This window comes from Caretta caretta, chromosome 2 (assembly GCF_965140235.1).
Source record: "Caretta caretta isolate rCarCar2 chromosome 2, rCarCar1.hap1, whole genome shotgun sequence".
Lineage (NCBI taxonomy): Eukaryota > Metazoa > Chordata > Testudines > Cheloniidae > Caretta > Caretta caretta.
This window is the reverse complement of record NC_134207.1, coordinates 39,174,837-39,196,402: the sequence shown is the minus strand read 5'-3', so window position 1 is coordinate 39,196,402 and position 21,566 is coordinate 39,174,837. Positions and strand designations below refer to the sequence as shown.

The 21,566-nt window shown below is 41.2% G+C and overlaps 1 protein-coding gene across 3 annotated transcripts in view; it reads left to right on the top strand.

Annotated features, from left to right (window-relative positions):
* Positions 1–21,566, top strand: part of SPAG1 (sperm associated antigen 1) — a 67,495-nt gene that overhangs the window by 36,844 nt on the left and 9,085 nt on the right. For all 3 annotated transcript variants that reach the window (XM_048841354.2, XM_048841352.2, XM_048841353.2), the window contains exons 14-16: positions 6,762–6,937; positions 16,981–17,122; positions 20,146–20,272. In XM_048841354.2, the coding sequence (XP_048697311.1) occupies positions 6,762–6,937; positions 16,981–17,122; positions 20,146–20,272 (445 nt within the window). The remainder of the gene's footprint in view (positions 1–6,761; positions 6,938–16,980; positions 17,123–20,145; positions 20,273–21,566) is intronic.

Sequence of the window (21,566 nt, the reverse complement as noted above, 5' to 3'; positions counted from 1 at the left end):
ACTATAACGTCTACCCTTCTTTTCTTATTTATATTCTGGTATCGCCCAAAGGTCCTGATGAGGACTGAGGCCCTGATGTGCTGGAGCTGTACAAACATATTGGTAGCTATAGTCACTGTCTACACAGTGTATAGTCTAAGAAATACAATTTTTCTAACCTTTTAAATAGTTTCAAAAACCCATCATTTGTGCTGCCAACTGCAGATCATTAATTTCTGTAATTATGTTTAGAACAAAAGTGTACAGAATTGTGCTTGATACTTCAAACGTTGTCATACTTATTTCCTTTAACTTACAGTAAGTAATTCTATGAATCACAGAACTGTATTTGCTTTTTTTCTAGTGTAAATATTGTGTATGAGAACAGAGAAGCCAGTATGCATTGAGCAATAGCCCACATATATTCAACATTCAGTATTAGAACCTGTTTTATAAAGGAAGACGGGGCATTGAGGTTATTCCCTATGCTTTTTGAAAAGCAAATGCTAACTTTAACTTCTACTGTAGGTGTGTGTGCACCAGAAAGGCTCTTAGGTTAACGTTTTCTGTAAAGACAGGTTTCAGAGGAACAGCCGTGTTAGTCTGTATTCGCAAAATGAAAAGGAGTACTTGTGGCACCTTAGAGACTAACCAATTTATTTGAGCATGAGCTTTCGTGAGCTACAGCTCACTTCAAAGTGAGCTGTAGCTCACGAAAGCTCATGCTCAAATAAATTGGTTAGTCTCTAAGGTGCCACAAGTACTCCTTTTCATTTTCTGTAAAGGATGTTCTCTTTAACTGCAGAGTAAACTTGCTAGTACATCAGTGTCTACATCTGGTACTAGATGAGTTCCTGGTGTGGTGAAATTACGGATGTAAAACAATTGGTGTTCATGGTTTTACCTCCTGTATCACATTATTTTATTTACAAACAGGCACTTTAGAAATTTCCCCTGATTGACATTCTTGTAACTTACTTAATGTTTAAGCTTCCTATTTTTTCTTCCTTAACATTTTCCCTTTTCTTCCCTCTCTAGGCCTTCCTTATGCTTTTAGCTTCACTACTCATTATTCTTTCCTCCCTGGCAACCCTTCATCTTATTTCAGCTGCTTCTTCCTTCTCCTCCTTTGCTGGTAATTCATTTTTGGCTTTCAGATTTTGTTTTTAGAGCATAGCCCTCTTGCGTAAGTTTAAATACAATTTATTTATTTTAAAATTTTTATCATTTCTAAATTCAATTTAAATAGCTGACCAAATAAGGAAAATACTCAGTTTCAGTGAAGAAGAGAAACAATTTTAAAAGAAACAGTTTAAGAAGTGAATTGCAAAGGAAAAAAGGTGGCATTTCTACCTTTCCTGTTCCTTTTTGATATAAAGGGTTAACCTCAAAAATATATTTTAAATAATATTTTTCTACATGTCTTTTATGTTAGGAATATCAGGTCTTGGCTTCCTATTTTTATTGGAGAACTTTTTAAGATCCTCAGGGGATCTGATTGGTGATATCACAGGAAGTTGACTGACCTGCTGATCTTTTCACCCCTAGGTGAAGGGGAATCTTATTCAGGCTATCTTCTAGACTGACCTAAATAACCAAGTCTTCCAAAAATTTTACAAGCAAAAATGGAGCTCCTGAGGTTCCTATTATTAGTCATGTAAAAGACAAGCAGAATTGTTAAAATAAAACTTTGAGATTCTGTATACATCATAAAGAAAGCATTGAAGGGTGTGAGCAATTTATTTATTTTTGCTTTGCAGTCCACCATTAATAAGAGAGTTTGTCATGTTGGTTAGAATATGTTGAATGACTTCTTTTTTGGTGCCTGATACGTTACCCTGCAAGAGTGGTAGCAAGCACTCTTATTTGAGGGACCTTGCTTATGGAAACTGTTCCCTATAATGGGGTTCCAGAACCCAGGTTTGGTAAGCTTCTTTTCAGTGAGGCTTTTAATCAGTGGCATTTTACCATTGACTGCATACCATCAGGTTTCTGTGGCTAGTTTTTTGTTTTGTTTTAAAAATTTCTGTTAAATTGACTGATATTTTTACTGTTCCTTTTTAATTATTGTAAGGAGTCTATAGGCTATGGCCATGGGGACTGTGTATATGCACTTCCATTCACTAAATGGACTTCTCGTTCTAATTGACTCAAATTCCAATATGTTTCCTGTAATACCAGTTGTTAAACTTCATCAGAACAACTCTGCAGCTTTTGTTACAAACGTTTATATGAAAAGTATAATGTATAAACATGGCCCTATCAAATTCATGGTTCATTTTCATAAATTTCATGGTCAATGCACTTTAAAAATCTTGAATTTCACAGTTTCAGATATTTAAATCTGAAATTTCACAGGGTTGTAACAAAGCATGAATATGTATTTTAAAACGGCAAAATTTAAACATGTAAAGCCTTTAAGTAAGTGTTTCTCAGACTGGGGTTCCCGACCCAAAAGAAGGTCAGAAGCCTGTTGTAGGGGTGATGAGGTATTGCCACCCTCACTTCTGTTATGCCTTCAGAGCTGGGTGGCTGGAGCGCGGCAGCTGCTGACCAGACACCTGGCTCTGAAGGCAGCGCTGCTGCCAGCACAGAAGTAAGGGTAGCCTGGTATAGTATTGCCATTCTTTCTTCTGCGCTGCTGCTGGTGTCAGTGCTGCCTTTGGAGCTGGAGGCAGTGCAGAAGGAAGGGTGGCCATCTCGTAACCCCCACAATAGTCTTGCCAACCCCCTTTTGGGACAGGACCCCCAGTTTGAGAAATATTGCTTATAGGATAGTGTAAAAGTACACAAAAGACCAGATTTTGTGGGAGAGACCAGATTTCACAGTCCGTGACACATTTTTCATGGCCGTGAATTTGGTAGAGCCCTATATATAAAATGGATCTTTGTGATAAATCCCAGTAAATCCCAGTATTGCAACATGACTATCTGAATGTTTTCTTGTAAAACACCATTCCTGGTGCAAGACTGTCGTTAGCACAGCTGAGTGACTGGATGGGGTGTGGGATACAAGGAGCCACCCCTCCAGCCCATGCATCCTTTATAAGTACCAGGGACAAATACAGTCTTGCTGCCTTTGAGCCTGATTCAGTATGCACTGAAGTCAACAGGAATCTTTTCACTGACTTCAGTGCCCATTGGGTCAGGCCCTCTGCGCACGATTGTGGGCACACAGCCACAAATGGAGAAAGGCTGAGCAGGGAGGAAGCAGGGTCCTGGTTCAGTGTGGAGTTACTCTGCTCTTTACTCAGAACAATATCTAAATACTGTGATCTGCCTTCTGTGTAACATGGCTTATTTTACAGTGAAATAACCAAAGCAAAGGTCAGGGCTGTTCAACTTGCATAGTACCCTTAATTTTATAAGAGCTACTTCATTCAAGTTAGAGTGAGAGAATATTTTGCCTAGATTAAAATAAAATTATAACTCAGTAAAACAACACCACCATGTACCCTTACATATCTCTTACTGAAAGGCACCAATTGTTAGTTTAGAGAAGAACACTTTTTTGTTCATTAGCTTGAAAAGAAATTAAGCAGCTAGGTGATAATGTGGAATGAGTGAGTGCTGCCTGTATTTTGAGTATGATGCAAACGTTTTTTTTTAAAGATTAAAATTTGAAAAAAATTGCATAAATCAACATAGCACATAAATATAGTACATAAAACAGTACCTCATACAAATCAATGTATCAGCATCCGTTTCAGTCTATTATTCTGTAAAATAGTGCAATTTTTTTGTAATCTGTATTACACAAAATATATTGTGTAAATATAGTTACAACCTCTTATAGGAAACAAGGTGGATGAGGCAATATCTTTTACTGGACCAACTTCTGTTGGTAGGAGAGGCACACTTTTGAGCGGGGTCTGGGAAGTGTACTCAGTGTCCCAGCTAAATACAAGGTGTAATAGATTGTTTAACATAAGTAGTTAACATCTGTTTCAAGGGACCATTCAAGGTAAAGTGGCCTGTTAACACATCTTCAGTCATTTGGGAAGCTGGGAGTGGTGTTTAGTGGGTTACAGATAGTTGTAATAAGCCATAAATCTAGTGTCTCTATTCACTGGCCAGGATGAATGAGCTTGCATATACATACCAGATGTAAAAAGAAAAGGAGTACTTGTGGCACCTTAGAGACTAACCAATTTATTTGAGCATAAGCTTTCGTGAGCTACAGCTCACTTCATCGGATGCACAAAAGCTTATGCTCAAATAAATTGGTTACTCTCTAAGGTGCCACAAGTACTCCTTTTCTTTTTGCGAATACAGATTAACACAGCTGTTACTCTGAAACATACCAGATGTGTTCATCATAAGATCCTTTAATGCAGTGTTTCCCAGACTTGGGATGCCACTTGTTCAGGGAAAGCCCCATGACTGTAGAGGTGTTAATGGGTCAATTCACCTTGAATGGTCCCTTGAAGTATATGTTAACTATTTATATAAACAGTGTGTTCCACCTTGTATTTAGATTTAGCTGTGACACTGAGTACATTTCTCAGATCTGAAGAAGAGCTCTGTGGAATCTCAAAAGCTTGTCTCTCTCACCAAGAGAAGATAGTCCATTAAAAGATATTGACTCATTCACCTTGTCTCTGATATCCTGGGACCAGCACTGGTACAGCAGCACTGCATACAACCTCTTATAGAGTCTTTTTGTAGACCTTTGAGGGTCTTGGGCAGGGCCGTCCTTACCCATATGCAAAGCACACAGCTGCGCAGGGCACCAGGAAATTAGCGGCACCAAATTTCCTGGTGCCCTGCGCAGCTGTCTTCTGCTCCAGCCCCTGCTCTGGCTCTTCCCCAGGCCCCTGCTCCCCCCAACCTCTTCCCCTGGGTCCTTTCCTCACCCCAGCCCCTCCCCTCAGCACTCACTGGCGGCGTGGCTGAGGCTGGGTGTCTGCACTCCCACTGCTGGTGAGTGCAGGCCAACCCCTGCCCCTGCTCCGCCCCAGCCCCGCCCCCACTCCCGTGAGCTCTGCAGCCAGGCTGGGCCTGCACTCACCGGCAGTGGGAGTGCAGCGACCCAGCCTCAGCCACGCCACCAGTGTGTGCTGGGGGGTGGTTCTCCCCTTCCCCCCAAGCCAGCCCCGCCCTCCCCCCCCCATGGAAGCCTGGGGCCCCACCCCCATCCCGGGGGGGCTGTGTAGAGCCCCAGAATTGCATGGGATGGCTCTGGTCTTGTGGGAGTGAGGAGACCGGGATTGGGCCCTAACTGTTCATCTTCTGTAGTTATACTATAATGTTAAAAACCCCTTCAGTGTATAAATACTGCACTGTAACAATTTTTAAGACTAAAGTCAAGGGCAGGAAATGTCAATCTGGATTACTTCCTTCCATGCCAACCTCATTTTTAATGTTGCATCCAGCATTGTTAAATCCTTTTCAGATGTATATCAATTGTTTCTTTTAATGAAAAAGGATTTGTCATATATAATAATATATTTTTGCATCAGTGGTGGGATTGATACGCCTGCAGATTGCAAGATTATGAAATAAAATTTGAATGTAGCATAATTTACTGGACAGTGCAGAATTTTCCTTCAAGAATTGGTTCCTAAGCTCTTCCTGATCTTTTTTCTTAATTTAGAAAAGTTTCTAATCCATTTTCATTAATATTTAATATTTTCTTTTTAAAAGATGCTATAAAATGTATAGCAGTGTTGTCAAGCTTTTTATAGGTTAGATTGATTTATTTAGGTCTTAATCTAGAGCCCATTGTGGTCAATCAGGTGACTCCCATTGACTTTAATGGGTTTATATTGGGTCTGCTATGGGTTGGAATAAACTAGTTGCCTACAATTTGGGAACAGTGAAAGTACACTTCTTTAAGAAAAGAATCAAGTTAAGAGACCATTTTAAATATATTTTCTTTACTTTTTAAATGGGGATAATAATTCATGCTTAATTAGAGACTTGCAGAGCAAGAAGGTCTTAAAATACAATGTAATACATACTTTGAGTTGCAGTAGTGTTTCAGAAAGTAGTTGTATGTATTTAATGTGGCATCAACTGCTGTAAAAAGTACATTTGTGTCTGAAACTAGTGTATATAATGTTACAAGCAATGCCTTTAATTTCACATCTGAGATAAATTAACAAAAAAAAAAAATTCCGGTTTTAGTTTATACATTAAGCAGGACTCAGGGCTCAATCCTGCAAGAGGCTGGGAACTCTCAATACTCACTGGCTGAGGCTCTGACCCAGCCAAACAATCACATGCTTAAATGCTTTACTGGCCAAGCCTATGTGAGTTTCTCCTTTGCTGAAAAGACCTGTATAAATACCAACAAAGAGCATAAAGACTCTAAGGAAAAAAAACTAAGGATCTTTTTAAAAAATTCAGGATAATGCTACTTAAACTGGGCACTATGGGCAAACCGACACTAGAAGCACTACATCAGTGCAGCTGCACTGATGCAATTGCGCCGCTGTAGCGCATCTGGTGAAGATGTTCTATGCCAACAGGAGAGAGCTCTCCCATCAGCATAAATAAATCCACCTCCGCAAGAGGCATAGTACTGTCCACACCTAAGTCAGTGTAACTTACATCAGTCGAGAGGTGGCTTATTCACATCCCTGACCGACGAAAGTTATACCCAAGTAAGTGATAGTGTAGACCTGGCCTATCAGATTTTTTTTTTTAATTAGTCCCTTTACTGATAACTGCTTAAATAATTTTAGTGAAAGAATTGAAGGGCAGTAATATTTTTAAAATTGAAGTTAAGTTGTAAAAAGAAAAAAAATATGAAAAATAATGTGTGTTTTTGTCTTCAGAATAACAAGAACTTTAATAGCTCAAGATGGTCCAAGTTGGAGAGAGAAGCTACCACCAATTCCAGTTGTCCCTTTTTCTGCTCAGTTACACAAATGGGATGAAGAAAGTTTTACTTCAGAGACTAAGCGAAAGAAGTCTGCAGACTTCAATGGAGACAGACAGTCAGAGATGAAGAGTATGTATAGCATATGCAAATATGTAGAGGTAGAAAAATGGAAATATAGTTATATAGTTTAACAAAAGTTAAACATACCACTGCTTTTCAGAATATTATCTGAAGAAGCAATATACTTAAATAATATTAATAGCAAATCTTTCTGAAAGGATAAGTTGGATAATGGTCAAAATTGGATTTAATAACCTGTAAAGATCCATAATGTTACGCTTCTTTACCACCCCGTGGATGAGTTTTCAATGTGCATTTCTTTTAGAAAAATAAATAAATAAAAATAGATAGATAAATAAAAATGCACTTGGTAAGAATATTGATCAGCAATATGTTGATACCCACTGAAACTGTCCAGTGGCTTTCCTGTTTACTTAACCTTAATTACATCAATTTATTTTAAAAGTAGAGTCGTGCTCTACATCATGATAGAAGGTTGCTGTGACTACTGCATAGCCTCTCTCCACTAGTAATGTTACCTCTTAGCTCAGGGATGATTTAGTTGGTGTTGGTCCTGCTTTGAGCAGGGGGTTGGACTAGATGGCCTCCTGAGGTCTCTTCCAACCCTAATATTCCATGATAAGTATACAACGTGGTGAACCCATAAGAATGGCAAACATTTGTTTCTAAAGCATGCAGTTTTCAGGGAACTCAGGGCTTGTCTGAATTGTGTGCGCCAAGTGCTGCGTGGATGCTGCAGGTGCAAACTAAAAGATACCTAGTTCGTATTAGCACAGCCTTCTTCAAATGGGGTTATGTTAATGTGAACTAGATACTTTTCAGTTTGCACTAGCAACGTCCACACAGAACAGTTATACAATGCATTCTTCAGTTCACATCCCCCATAGTCTGAACTACATGGCCATGTAGACATAGTTTCAGTTACAGGAAGTATTTTTTTCTCTCCTAATCTCCATGGCATTAGATGATCTAACCATAATTTATTACCGGAAAAAGGCATGTCCTCAATCAACCTCCACTCCTGAGATACTAAAGAATTAATGATATTACTGCTGTCTGAAAGGTGATCTGAAGAATTACTCTTGACCTTTTGTATACCAACTGCAAACAAAAAACACATTTATAGTTATAACAGATCTATGTACAAGATGAATTAACTAAGCAAAAAATAAATGAAGGGGTGGAGGCAGATATGTTGGTAATATTAGGTAAGATTGAAAATTGATGTTAGTATTATTTGTTTGTTGAATACCAACAATGTACATTAGAATTTTGCCTGAGAAGGAAATTTGACTCAAAGAATAAGACCAGGCAGTAATCATTTACAGTAATTTGGATTTTATAGGGAAAGGGTAGTATTGCATACTCAACCACAGTACAACTACGGAAAATCACTTTCCATGTAGGGAACGCAAGCTAGATAAATGGAGAGCGAAAACAGCATTTTTAATCAATTAATTTGAGTTTAAATTTCCCAGACTACAGTGTTTTTCTTAAAGTTATAAATGCATCACTTTGCCAATTTGCCCAGTCCTCAGTAATGACAGAAATTGGTTTTACCTTTCACTTCTGTAATGATGAAGTAGCAGATACAAAATTATTCAAGATAGTTAAGTCCAAAGCTGACTGCAAAGAGTTACCGGGGGATCTCACAAAACAGGGTGACTGGTCAACAAAATGTCAGATGAAATTCAACATTGGTAAGTGCAAAGAAATGCACATTGGAAAAAATAATCCCAATTACTCATATATAACGGTGGGTTTTAAATGAGTTGTTACCACTCAAGAAAGAGATCTTGAGTCATTGTGAATAGTTCTCTGAAAACTTCAGCTCAAGTCCCAGCAGCAGTCAAAAGGCTAACAGAACTTTAGGAACTATTAGGAAAGTGATAGAAAATAAGACAAAATATTGTAATGCCAGTATGTAAATTCATGGTGTGCATACACTTTGAATACTGTGTCCAGTTCTGGTTGCCCCATTTGAAAAAGGATATAGTGGAAATGGAAAAGGCTCAGGGAAGGACAACGAAAATGATCAAAGGTATGGAACTGCTTACATACAAGGAGACACTAAAAAGATTGTGGCTATTCAGCCTGGAAAAGAGATGATGGGGGTGGGAGGTGGGGAATATGATAGAGGACTGTAAAATCATGAATGGTGTGGAAAAAGTGAATAGAAAAGCATTTACCCTTTCCCAAAATACAAAAACGAGGGGTCAACTGATGAAGTTAATAGGCAGTAGGTTTGATACAAACAAGAGGAAGTACTTTTTGACACAACTCACAATTAGCCTGTGGAACTCATTGTCATGGGATGCTGTGATAGCCAAAAGTGTAACTGAATTAAAAAAAGAAGTAGGGAAGTTCATGGAGGATATGTCCATCAGTGGCTATTACTCAAGATGGTCAGGGGTGTAACCCCATGCTCGGGTGACCCTAAACCTCTGACTGCCAGAAGCAGAGATGGAAAGACCGGTGGATCTCTCCAAAATTGCCCTGGTCTGACTGCAGCTCTGGTACTGGCCACTTTTGGAGATAGACTAATGGTCCATCTCGCCCAGTAGCCTGACTTTTTATGGCAGTTCTTATGTTCAGTTAGATACGTTGCTTAATAAATGTTTAAATTTTTAGCTTGAAAAGGTGATTTTGGTAAGGATTGATGGTATACGTTTCTGTAACCTCAGGAATGGAACTTGCTGTTTGTTTTGAATTAAAATTGACTTATTTTAAATCATTCCAGTTGTAAGAATTAAAACGTTGGCTATATAACTCTGTAATAACCTTCCCATGAAGAAGAGTTTGCACGTAATCATGGAGAGAAGTGGTCAGATTTGTAGTGATAAGATCTAACCTGTTCTGAAAATTAATCAAATTAGTTATAACTGTCTAAATCAAAAGATAATGTAATTCGTGGTGGTCTGGTATAAGATTGTCTATTGAACCTAGTGTGTGGATTTGGCCTTGTTTGCATTCTTCTTCGAGTGATTGCAGATGTCCTTTAACTTCAGGTGTGTGTGCACACAGTGCACGGTTGTCAGAGATTTTTCTCTTAGCAGTACCCATTGGGGTGGCACATGAGCTCTCTGCTGCCTCACACCACCACATAAAGGTATAAAGGACAGATCCACCTCGAACCCTCCTTGTTCCGTTTTACTGGCTGTAATGGTTGTTGGAATATGATATTCCAATTATCTTTCCCTCATATTTGTGTACAGTTGGTGTTCGTTTTAGTGTTTGTTAGTAATAGAAATAGGTTTTCTTTTGAAGTGTTTTTAAACACTTCAGTTCCCATTGCCAGGGCATACCTCAGTCACCGGCATCAAGCCCTGAGATTCCTGAAAAAAACTTGATGCCAGTGAGTGACCCACACTCCTGTTGCCTGAAGTGTCTTGAGGAGACTCATGTTAGGGATTGGTGTCAAATTTGCTGGGATTTTAATCCTGTCAACTCTGATGCCAGCACCAGTGCTGTTGAGACCAACCCTGAAGTGGCTGCATCTAATTGAACCATACAGAAGACTGTCTTGGTACTGTGTACTCAGGAGGCAGACTCTCTGCTGAGTTTCTCTGTGCAGGCTTTGCTGGCAGTCCAAGAGTCTTCTCGCCCAGTACTGGCACCTACGATACCTTTATTGTTGTCATCCCAGCATATGATACCGTGAGTGCCTCCATTTCCCTGCATGCCTCTTCATGTGATACCGTCCACAGGGAAGCCAGCCATTGTCTCACAAGAACCGCCATCTCCAGGCACCTGACATCGAACCTCTGCACTCATAGGAACAGCTCTTTCTTTGTTGGAGGAGGTGGCTTCATCTGCGGATTCTGAGGTCGGTTCCTACATGTCACCCCTGGACCACAAACATCAATGTTCCCCTTCTACTGCCTACCATTGTTGGTATCCCCTGGAGGCTCTGTCTTGGCCATCAAGTAGAGACCCATGCCTAGGCAGAAATTGGGCTCCGTGGCCTTATCAATGGCCATTATGAACCCTTTGGGGGTTTCTGCATGCCTCCAGGTTGTCGCCACACCCTCCCTGCTCTGCTTCTTTGAGTAGGCACCAAGATTTACCACGCCAGGTCCCATGGAAGACCATTCCTGATTCCAGGCTTGGTACTGAGCGGGAGAAAATTGGTCTGTTGGATCTCCCTTTAGAGGAGTTGGTGGAGGCTCCACCACAGTTGGTTTTGTCCTCCTCCCCTTCATCGCATGATGAGGCAGTGGTGTTGGAATGTGCCTCATCATCCTCTGAGGATTACAGAGTTCATCAGGACCTGTTAACTCTACATTTACAGTGGCTGGTTGACATCTTAGCTTCTGTGGAACCATCTAGAATGACACTCCCAAATAATGAAGCTATCTTGGAGCCCACTAACATGCTGTGGCAGACTCAAACTTTCCCTTCCTCCCCCCCAGCAAAAAAGGGCTGAGTGCAGATATATCCCCTCACAGGGAAATGAACATTTTTTCACCCACCCCCTTCCAGGGTGGTTGTTGTTCTCAGCTGCCAATGAGAGAGAATGCCAGGGTCAACAGGCATCAATCCTGAAAGGAAAGGATGCAAACAAAGGGAATCTCTTTGGCAGAAAACTTTATTCAACAGCAGGTCTGCAGCCCAGGATTGGTAACCAGCAATCTTTGCTGGGACACTATGACATTAGCCTCTGGGACAATCTATTAAAATTTAAAGACAAATTGCCAGAGGATGTGAGGCAGAAATTTCTCACCATGGTTGATAAGGGTAAATTAGTGGCCAGAATCTCCTTTCTGGTCAGTTTGGATGCTGCTGGTTCTGTGGCTAGAGCCATGGCATTGTCCATTACAATATATGCAGATGCCCATGGCTCCAGTCATTGGATATTCCTTAAGAGGTATTCACAGATGATACAGGATCTGCCCTTTGAATGGTCATCGTTCTTCTCTAAGCAGGCAAATGACAAACTGCATAGCCTAAAAGACTTCAGGGCGACACTCAGTCTTTGGGCATTTATACATCTGCACTAAGGAGGAAGCTGTTCTGTCCTCAGTAGGTTCACTGTTATCCTTCTTTCACACCTCATCAGAAAGATCTGGCCAGGAAAGAGAGCAGATGTTATAGAAGACCGTTCTCTCCTTCTGCAATAGATACTTGTTCATCTAGACTGCCTGGGAGTTATAAGCAAATATTTTGATGTGTTTTGTCAAGGTCAGCCTACTAGTTTCTGGATTGCCAACCTCTTCTACTTCACAGTTTGCCATCTGGTTATCTCACTACCTAAGTGCTTGGTGCAACATCTCTACAGACCAGTGGGTCTTATGCACAGTGGAATTGGGATACACTCTTCAGTTTCTTTCTATCCGTGCTTCTCCCTTCCTTTTCCATCCCTTTTCAGAGACCACTCTCATGAGGAGAGAAGAAGCAACCTCTTCTCCAGTTGGGAGCCATAAAGGAAGTTCTTCAGTTATACAGAACAAAGGGGTTTTATTCCTCTGATCCATTATTTCTTGATCCCGAAAGGGAGGTCTCTGACCCATTCTGGACCTGTGACAGCTCAACAAACCTGAAGAAAATAAAGTTTTGCATGGTTACACAGGCTTTCATTTTTCCCATCCTGGAGACTAGTATGCTGTCCTTGAATTAAAAGATACATATTTCCATGTGGCAACACATCAAAGCCACAGGAAATCCTCCAGGTTTTTGGTAAATCAGTGCCACTGCCAGTTTACAGTACTGCCGTTGGGCCTGTCTGCAACTTCATGGGTGTTCACAAAGTGCATGGCAGTGGTGGTAGCATTCCTGAGGAAGTCAGAAGTTCACATATTTCCCTCCCTAGGCGACTAGTTGGTGGCAGGCCAGTCCAAGGCATAGGTACTGTCTGGCATGTCAGTCATCCACTCTAACTCCACTAGAGTTGCTCATCTATACAAGAAGTCAATCCTGTCACCTGTACAAAAGATAGAATTTATAGGCGTGGTCTTGGACTCTGCCGAGGCCTTCCTTCCCCAGGTAAGATTCCAGATGATGCTGACCATTGTGTTAGACCTGAAGGCCCATCCTACAATGACAGTACAGAATTGTCTCAGATATCTGGGGCATAGGGCTTCATGGATTTACAAAGTTTGGCTTGTCAGGCTCTGTCACTGGAAGTTGCAAGGGTGTCTGGTATCTGTGTACTCTCTGATTCGTTATCCTCTAGACGTGGTGGTTCAGGTGCCCATTCAGATCTTGGCCTCTCTGTATTGGTGGACAGACCCTTCAAATGAGTGTGTGGGGTTCTGTTTGCTCCTTCTCAACCAGCTTTGACCCTGGGGGCTCAGCTGTGGTCCCTGCAGACTCAAGATTTATGGTCTGCTCAGGATTTAACTGTACATATAAATGTCAGAATTGAGGGCTGTCCGGCTAGCTTGTCAAGCCTGCCTTCCCCACATCAAGGGAAGAAATCATACTCACAGACAATACAGTGGCCATGTTCTATGTGAACAGGCAAGGAGGGGCCAATTTGACTGTGCTATGCCAGGAGGCAGTGTGGCTATGGGACTCCTGTATTGTCAACTCCATTCCATCTCAAGGCCTCTCACCTTCTGGGTGTTCAAAACCATCGTGCAGGCTGATTAACCAGATCTTTCACCAGTCACCACGAATGGTGTCTCTGCACAGACAAGGCCAGATTCATTTTCAAATTGGGGGAGACTCCCCATACAGACGTGTTTACAACAACAGTCAACAGAAAGTGTCATCGCTTTTGCCCTTAAGCAGGGCACACAGTCTAAGGTCTCAGATGGATGCTTCCCTGTAGCTCTGGACGGACAAGCTCCTGCACTCCTTTTCTCCAGTTCCAGTTCTATCTAGAGGTGATGAAAATCAGGCAGGACCACGCTCAAGTCATACTCCTAGTTCCAGTGTAGCCTTGGCAACTTTGGTTTTCCACATTACTGACCGTGTCTCCCAGAGCTGCATTGCCACTACCACTGGATGCAGACCTGAACTCTCAGGACCCTGGTTGCCCCCTCCACCTGACTGCCTGGATGCTCTGAGCTAACTCCTCAGGAGAAGGTTTGTTCAAAGGTGCTTCAGGATGTACTTTTAAATAGTAGAAAGCCTTCTACTGGGTTTACTTACCTGGAAAAGTGGAAAAGATTCTCCATTTGGTCACACCAAAAAGGCATTTCCCTGGTCCAGACTCCGATCCGTCATGTGCTGGACTATTTTTGTTTTATCTGTAACAACAAGGTCTTGGACCTTGATGGAACTAATGGCATCTAGCAGCTACCTTGGCTGTCCACCCGCCAATTGATAATCACTCATTTTTCTCCAGTCCTATGACAGAAAAAATTAAAAATTCTGCGATTGCAGAATTTGTGCAGAACTAATGTTCTGGAACAATATTGCAAAATTCTGCAAATTTAATTTGTCAGAATAACACTATATAATCACACCAGTTTCAATTATTTTGGTAATTTTTTTCAAAATACCTGTCAGCAGCTATGTATGTAACAATACAGACAACAAAAAAATTCCCCCAGGAGTAGAGAATTAAAGAAACCCCTATGACACCCCAGTTCCTGTTTCTCTTCCCATCTCCCCCTCAGAGCCCAGTTGGGGGGGCAGACACCTGCACCTCCTTCCCCAAGAGTACAGTCACAGAGCCCCCTGGCCCAGACACTCGTACCCCCTTCTCCACATAGCCCAGAGATCCAGCGTGAGAAACAGCCTGATGCTGGGTCCAAGGCTTGTATGGAGTTTTCTGCACATTGCCTTCTTCTTTCAGGGTGTGCTGGGAAATGTAGCTGCCTGGAACCCTCCAGCTCCTCTCCCTGGCAGTGTCTATTTGCAAGCTGGGGAGCTGGGCTCTCATGGGTCCAGTGGCCCCTAGAGGTTGGCCAGCAGCTCTGCATTGCCAGTTCTGCAGGGAAAAGAATTTCTTCATAGAACATTAATTCTGCACAAATTCTGCATTGCACACGTGGCGCAGATTTCACCCAGGAGTAACATCTGCAAAGTGGCTGGTTGTTCATCAGTGCATGCCTTTACTTCACATTATGTCATCTGTCAGCAGTCAAGAGATGATGCCAGATTTGGATGTGTGGTCCTCCAATCATTATTCAGGGAGACTCCAATCCCCCTGCTCCAGATCAAACTGCTTGAAAGTCACCTGAAGTTGAAAGGATATGTGCAATCATATGAAGAGGAAAAATGATTACTAACCTGTTGTTAGCAATAACTGTTTTCCTTTGAGATGTGTTACATATATCCATTCCACAGCCTACCCTCCTTCCACTCCCTATTGTAGTCTTTTGATAAAAAGCAATGGGGGGGAGTTGGGGGCAACTCTGACCCCCTTTTTTTGTATGGTGATGCGAGGCAGGTGAGGTGCACATGCCACCCCAAAGAGTATCGCTGAGGGAAAATCTCCAACAACTGTGCACTGGGTGGGAACACACTTTAGGTTAGTAACATACATACATACATTTACTTATTTATTTACTTACTTACAAAGGGATTAAATGAAGTCTGCATAATTACTTCCCCTGGTGAAGGGTAACTGAGAAGGTGATAGTCTTCTCTTAGGATATGTCTACACAGGAAAAGCTGCATGGGCTAATCTGTCTGAGACAGCTTGAATGCAGCTAGTGCGGGTAATAGCAGTGAACACAGTGCAACGTAGGCTTCAATGCAGCGTAGTACAAGCCTGGCATAGACTCTGGATATGTACTTGACTCACTAGCCTATTCTGAAGCCCATGCTGTGCTGTCTTCATTGCTATTGTTACACACACTAGCTGGCACAGGTAGGCTAACCCCTGAACACAGGGCTACTGGACAGTACTTCTTTCAGATATAAAAATCTGTGGTCACCTGGCACTGTTAGCAACAGTTGGAATAATTAGTCCTGGTGTCCTGGCCACATTCTGACTCAGGCTATTTACATGCTGCCTGTCTAATTCCCCTCTGATTTCAACTGGATAGGTTACTTTTTATTTTCCCCTAAGTACATTATTTTGTAGTGTTTCTAGTGCAGAATGGCTGCCATGTTTTACCCCAAGACCTTATTCAGTTTCATTATTGGCTAAAATGATCCTTGTGTATACAGTCTGTTAAGCATGTGGGTCTCTTTATATTTGGTTTACTGAATCTAAGAAATTATACAAGTTTAAGCCTAGCAGGATTTTTAACAGCAGTAAATTTAGATTTTCATTACTGCACATGAAGGGCTATGATGATGTTGTTGTTTGTTATTTGTGGGGACTGGTGCCCCACTGTGTTGTGCATTTTACAAGCACATAGTAAGAAAGAGTTCTTGCCCAGAAAAGCTTGCAGTCTAGTTCAGGAAAAGACGCAACAAGAGGATGAAACAGAAAGGAGGGAATGTGGGAGGGCGGACAAGTGTAACCAGGGTGGATTGATTAAAATCAGTGTCATTTAAATCATTGATTTTAATCATGATTTAAATCAATTTTAATTGCCTTTTGCATTTGTACTTTGTAGTTATTTTCCTAAAGAAAAGTTGATTCTCTTTGGTTGGTAACCATTAAAACATGTTGATTTTCAACTAAATCTCGCCTTTATGCTAAATTTGGTGCTTTTTTGCTAACCAGGGAGATAAACTACACCTATATACATTTATTTAAGCCATTATATAGTTTAATTTACATTTATTCAGATTCTTAATTTTTGGACTTTTTATTACGTTAAGAAATGCATCATTCAACATTTTCTGTTTACTATATGATTAATTTTTTACTTGTGATTACTTCTGCTGTGAAAAGATAGTTTAGCACTTCAACAAACTCAGGTTCCAGGTGCTGAGCCACTGAGTTCCACCCGTTCTGTGGTTTGACTTTCTTAAAACTTGGCACTTTGGCTCTGCCCTCTCTCCCAATGTATAGCAGCACTTTTGGAGAGCATACACTGTGCCAGGTTTATGCATGGTACAATTTGTTTCCTCCTTGGAGCAGTGGGGAGACGAGGAGAGAGATTGTGACTCAAGGAATCAAAATTGTGACCCTCAAGATACTCCAGGGGCAATGTATTGTTGCTTAATCTGGGTGGATTATTAATCTACTTTTAACGAATTGGTGTTTTTTTAAATAACATTTTAGTCCTTTTGTTACCAAGGTGAAAAAACTGAAGAGAATTTCAGGACCCTTAAGAATGAAGGAAATGAATTGGTAAAGAAGGGTAAATATAAAGAAGCTCTAATGAAATACGACGAGTGCATGAAGTTAAATTCCAAGGAATGTGCTATCTACACTAACAGGTAAAGAGCTCTGCCACACTTTGTAAGTGTAATAAATAATATATTATGATGATTTTCTTTTGTGTCTGCAGATATTAATTTTATGCCACCTGAGTCATCTTTTTATATAAACAGAGAATTAGATTTTCCACATGTTTGAGTTGTGGTTCAAATAACTATTGTTTTTATTTTAAACCTTATCTATCCTTCTTCAAGTGGTTCTGCATATTCCTACTTATGGGTGCTGCGCTGTCTTGTGGTAGAACCTTCTTCTAGCAGTGTCAGCTAAAGCAATCTCATGCCCCCTGCTTTTCTCCTCAGTGTCACTGATATTCTGAGGGCAAGGTTATAAAGGGGTCAGAGAGCCCCCTCACCGCCTCAGTTCCTTCCAACAGTATACCTCGACAGATGTGAACCTCTATGGTCTCTTTGATGCCAGAGCCTTTCTCTTCTTAGATAGTTAGTGTTAGCTTTGTTAGTATAGTTATCAGAGGAACAGCCGTGTTAGTCTGTATTCGCAAAAAGAAAAGGAGTACTTGTGGCACCTTAGAGACTAACCAATTTATTTGAGCATGAGCTTTCGTGAGCTACAGCTCACTTCATCAGATGAAGTGAGCTGTAGCTCACGAAAGCTCATGCTCAAATAAATTGGTTAGTCTCTAAGGTGCCACAAGTACTCCTTTTCTTTTTTAGTATAGTTAGTGTTTTCCCTGGTTCTGAACTATGGTGGAATTGAAACAGAAAAAGCTGAGATGCATCCGATGAAGTGATCTGTAGCTCACGAAAGCTTATGCTCAAATAAATTTGTTAGTCTCTAAGGTGCCACTAGTACTCCTTTTCTTTTTGCGAATACAGACTAACACGGCTGCTACTCTGAAACCTGAGATTCAAGAGGTACACTTCTTGCCTAACTGCCTTCCTGGCATTTTATGAGAGGAGTGGGGTCTCAAGTGTCTGAGAGGAGGACATTCACCTTCTGGATGTTCAGTTTCTCAAACCTTCACTCCCAGAGCTTGCAAGGACAGGGTGACTCATTTGCAGTTCCTACGTCTCAAGATAGCTCTCTTGGCTAGATCCTTTGGATCCAATCAGTCCTCACATCTTGGGTCTAAGAGACCAGTCTCAGCTGCTGGGGCTTCCAGTGGTTCCCCGCGACTGAATGGTTCTAACAGGCTGCAACCCCTGTCGGGGCCAGATCATGTTCCTTCAGCTCCCCCAGTCAAGCCCTCAAAGCTATGCAAGTCCAAACTGAGGGCCATGCGGTCAGATCTGAATAACTCTGTTCTGGAAGAGAAGTTGAGAGACAGTTTGACCACACTAGTGCCAACCCTCATGCTTGCAATTACCTGACCCTGGCTGAACTCCTGAGGCTGCAGGACCAGCATCAGTTCCGACTTCCACTTCCAGATCCAGGAAGATGGAATGAATTGGTGACAGAATCAAGGCCAACAGCTCCTTCAGTTCCCTCTGTCCTGACATTGAAGAAAAAAGCAGCATAGGGACATAACTGTTTGTTACCAATGACAGTTCCCATTCCTCAGAACTTTTGGATCTGTCTGATTCTGACAAGACCTCTACAGTTACGAAGCAAAGACCCATTCCATCCCCAGCTTCAATAGCAAGGGAGATGGATTTGTGTATAATGTTGGATCTGATGTTGTCCACTTCTTCGGATACATTGTTGTCCCTAAGTCAGTTCCAGCTACATCCTTGGTCCCAGGGAGCTCTGTCACCTTGGCAGCCCACGTTCACCTTCTGGCTCTGGTATGTTCATTGGTTCCAAATATGAAATATGTGGTTTCCAAAAGGAGTCATGTTTCCCTGATTCCAAGATCATCGTCCTCGTCTCCTGTTAGGAAGACTTGGTCAGAAGGTGCTTCTGGTTCTTCCTACTATGGCCCTACAGGATCCCCACAAAGAGATGGATCTTCATATTTTCCTGTGGAGCCACTGTTATCCCCGTTGCATTCTACCTCTGATGCAGACCTGGATCTTTACCAGGAGGAAATTAGTGGAAGAATGCAGACACCTGTGGCTCGATTTGTATCACCCTATGTTCTGCATCCCCAAAACCAGTTGTGGGGGAGATTGGCAGTCCTGGGGGTCACTTCAGGAATTTTTCATTTACCCTCCACATGGAGGAGAAGAAATGTTTCTTCTGCAAAGGATACGGCAGTCCTGAGATCCTCGGATCTGGCTTCTCCAGATCGGCCAACATTACAGATGGTCATGCCAGAAATGCTTTCTGAGGAGAGGAAGATGAGGAGGTAGCTTTCCCTTTGAGCAGGAGCATTTGGAAATGGATTATCTTTATCCCAGATGAACATGTGGGAGTGGCTTCGACCTACTTGCCTTCTGAGGATGCTATGCAGTTCCACAATTTAGTGGATCGTGTAGTGTCCTTTTTAAATCTTCCTGCAGTGCCTGTAGAAGAGACTTTTCACACATTATTTAATATGCTCGGTCCACTTTGAAGAGTAGGAGATCCCTACCCATTTTGGATGGTTAGAAACGGCAATGAAGCAGCATTAATTTTTATAGAATTGCTTAAACCTGCTGTAATCCCATCAACTCGCACAAATTAAGAACGATTTGACTGGGTCAGTACTTGGATGTGAGACCTCCAAGTAATACCTAGCTGCAAAGTGCTGCCAAAAGTAGTGGTAGTGATGAACTAGGTGACACTCTCTTTTTTTTCCATAGCCACTATTGAACTAATGCCCCATTACAGTATTAGGGTGTATTATGCTGGCATAGGCCTTGATACTGCAAACATTTACCCATGTGTTTAATGTAACTGCGAAAGTCTCATTGAGTTTTGTCTGAGAAAAGATTGCAGGAATTGGCCATGTGGAAATATTATAAATCTAATGCTGTAATAATCTGTACTATAAATATTTTTGAAGAACTCCAAAGTTTAAAAAAATGTATTGATGCTGAATTCTAACAAGCAACATAGTTAACCTTTGAGAGTCAGAAATTGTTGGCACTGCAATATGTTACAATTCCCTTAAACCGAACTGTGTTTTATTGTATTCTGTTAGGGCTCTCTGTTACTTAAAATTGAATCAATATGAAGAGGCTAAACAGGATTGTGATCGTGTTCTTCAGATAGAAGATGCTAATGTCAAAGCTTTTTATAGAAGAGCTCTAGCATACAAAGGACTACAGGTAAGAAAAAAGAACATGGCAGGTATTCCTAAATATTTTTAAATTTGCAGCTATCTCGTTCAAAGACACTTACATAGTTACAGTGGATTTGTAAATACAAGAGAGGTGTGGAATGTTGGCTGTTTTTTAATGTTGGTAAAGTACTTGGCAAAAGTAAAGCACTGTATAAATATTTTGGGGCCAAAAGAATTATTTGAATAACGATTTCATGTAATTGATTCATGCATGCAGTAATGTCAGGGAGTAACTCAGAGTTTTGGTTAACTGGAATTGAGTTAAACAAGATTCTACTGTTTTTTAATTTTTTTCTGATACTCATACAATCTCCTTCCCCTGCTGAGGTCTCCCCAATGTAATGATGAGCACTGCTGAGCATGCAGTTAAGGAATGGCTTGAAATCAAGTAACGCAGCAGACTGAATGTACACTTTTTTTCCTTCAGTTGCCTTCATACTCTACTATGAGTTCCAAATGTAGGCTTTAGTAAGCATGATACAAAATCAGATTCCTTTTCTTATTAAAAAAAAAAAATCTGCAAAACTACAGCAGCTTAAAAAAAAAAGGAAAATTTCACCTCTCTTCAAAACCAGTGAGAAGACAAAGTATTGCTTTGTGTTAAATGTTTTCCTTAGCTCTGTTAAGTAACCTGTAATTGATCAGCTGCAATTGACCTCTCTGTGTCATTGTAGTCTGTAGAAATTAATATAGGTGACAGTGAAGTTTGAGAGTGATTTAACCAGCCAAACAGGTAGTCAGAGATCAGTGAGGCATTTGTTCTTCCTAAAATAATATAGGAAGAAATTCAAGAATCTAAGAAACTTCCCCATTTTTGTGTACTCTAAAAACATGTTTGTAATTTTATTGAAGACGTAAACAGAAATACACTTTACATGGTATACTTGTAGTGTGAGACCTGCCATATGCACACACAGAACACAGGTGGACCTAGCACATATACATTTCCCAAGATCATCTGTCACAGTGTCCAGAATGGGTCACAGCTGTTGGCTCAGACGGTCAGAAAACAGGGCAGACACATCCAGATTGGTGGTATACTCTATAATTAGATTTAACCAAACCAGCAACAAATATGTGCTACAGGATCACTATACTAGCTTACCATGGAGCCACTGACAGTCCCCTTAGGCACTCCAGCTTCTATGACCACCCAGACAAACTGGACTTAACAATGAAAGATTATTAAAACCAAAGATCATCACACATTCTGTTACTCCCAGCCACAAAGAGTTAGTCACTTACCCCATGTCAAGGTATACTTCATATCCCACCGAAGA